This window comes from Seriola lalandi, unplaced genomic scaffold (genome assembly GCF_002814215.2).
Source record: "Seriola lalandi dorsalis isolate HSWRI2012SDOR001 ecotype SW California unplaced genomic scaffold, Sedor1 jcf7180001974595, whole genome shotgun sequence".
In the NCBI taxonomy this organism is placed as follows: Eukaryota; Metazoa; Chordata; class Actinopteri; order Carangiformes; family Carangidae; genus Seriola; species Seriola lalandi.
This window is the reverse complement of record NW_019445261.1, coordinates 1-1,895: the sequence shown is the minus strand read 5'-3', so window position 1 is coordinate 1,895 and position 1,895 is coordinate 1. Positions and strand designations below refer to the sequence as shown.

At 38.7% G+C, this 1,895-nt stretch overlaps 1 protein-coding gene across 1 annotated transcript; it reads right to left on the bottom strand.

The window, feature by feature from the left end:
* Positions 1–5: 5 nt before the first annotated feature.
* Positions 6–1,361, bottom strand: LOC111654269 (serine/threonine-protein kinase RIO2-like; the record flags this gene model as incomplete). Its single annotated transcript, XM_023405220.2, has 5 exons — positions 1,151–1,361; positions 935–1,051; positions 359–534; positions 163–251; positions 6–36 (listed from the first exon to the last, which is right to left on the bottom strand). Coding segments are annotated over exons 1-5 (609 nt in total), but the record flags the coding sequence as incomplete, so codon positions are not given.
* Between the last annotated feature and the right edge of the window lie 534 nt (positions 1,362–1,895).

Below are 1,895 nucleotides of genomic sequence, written 5' to 3'. Positions count from 1 at the left end.
AGGGCTGGTGGATCCTGTAGCTCATGCACCTGACACCTGGCAGAGAGAGAGAGAGAGAGACAGAGAGAGACGACACAAACAAATTATATAAGGAACAGAGAGCACAAAGAGTGTACTGTGCAATATTTAGAAGCAAGAAGGAAGAATGGCTTGTTTACATACAGTGGATATCCATTGATGAGCTCCATCACTACAGCATGTCTGTTGTAGTCCACAGGTTTGGGAACAGGAAAGCCCCGATCATACAATGCCTGAAAAATTAGGAGATGACGCAAAACTGAACATCCTATGAATCGGTTGATGACAATTTCTTTCTGTTCCACATAAGTTACATACTTTCTCTGATTTGTTACATTACCTTCATGTAGGCAAACTCCTTCATGGCAGAGAGTCGGGAGAGGTAGAGCCAGGACATGTTCTTCCTGTGTTTGTGGTAATCTCTCTTGTTCTTCAGGTTCCTGAAGGAGGTGCGACCCAATCTGTGAAGTTTCAGCGCGTACTGCTCCCCGTTCGGACTTGCCACGATATATATGTCTACAGGACGAAAACACAAAGAGAGATTTTGAATGAACATGGGCACATGAGAGATTGATCTTGGCAATGAAGCCTCGAAATCTGACAGAGAACATATTCCCATTTACATGAGCATCTCGGGAAAAATTGAAACAAATTTCTTGTTCTGTTTCATTTCTTTATGTTCACTTAAATATATTTACCTTTACACTTTATTACTTTAGGATTACAGGTAATCAAGTAAATAGGTAAAAGGGTAAAAACTGTCTTTTTATTTGAGGGACTAGACCTACTATTTATAATTTACAATAGGATTTGTATCATGTCATTAATGTCAACCAGATCACTGCAGACAAATAAAATGTGATCATGTGGATGTATAGAAAATATTCAAGTACTTTTTGAGATTTTTTGTTCTTACCTGACTCTTTACCCACTCCCATCTGGTTGCCAACTGAAAGTACCACTTCTCTGGAGCAAAAGGTCTTCAGGGCGAGGTAGTCATATCCTCCATAGTTCAACCTGTAGCCCTGCACAGCTGAAATCAACATATGCACACCACATTGAGAAAATAACACACATGCACCGTCTCTATCTGAACTTGTGAGACAAAGCTAGCATCACTGCATTTTCTTACTCTTGGCGCGTTCATAGACCACAAGTTTGTGCTTGACAAGCTCTCTGAGAATCTTATTGCAGCCGCCATGTTTGAGGCTGGCGATGGATGACAGGAGACTCACTGGGACGATCTCATGGTTCTTCATTCCCATCTCAACCTGAGGGGAAATTCCCAGGACAAAACAGAGTACAATCATTAGAGAGTTGAAATTCATTTCTGCTTGCACCAACAGTGTTACAAGTACTGTAAAGCAGAAAGATGATCTGATGTGAAATTAGCTTTTTTTTTTTCCCTCCTGAATACACTGGCCCTCAGAAGATCACTTCCTGACATGATTCCAATGTAAGTGATGGGGATATCTACTTGATTTGTCTAACACAGATGGCTGAGGCCTCATTAGTTTCAGATGAACTATGGAATACATTTTTAAGCAAAATGTGGTTTGTGGATTAGAACTGCTGCTAACTATTATTATATTCATTACTGATTAGTTTGATTAACTAATTAGTTATTTGTTTTCATGAAAAATACCAATCAGAAATTCCTGAAGCCCTCTATGTTTAATGTCTTCAAATACTTTGTTTGGTCTGACCAACAGTCCAAAGATATTCAGTTTACTATCACAGAAGACTAAATAGACCATTAAACATTCACATTTGAGAAGCTGAAACGATTTTGAAAATGTTTCTTAAAAAAACATCTCACAATGATCATTGAATATCAGTGTAGTTGCAGATACATTTTCTGTCCATTAACTGATTGA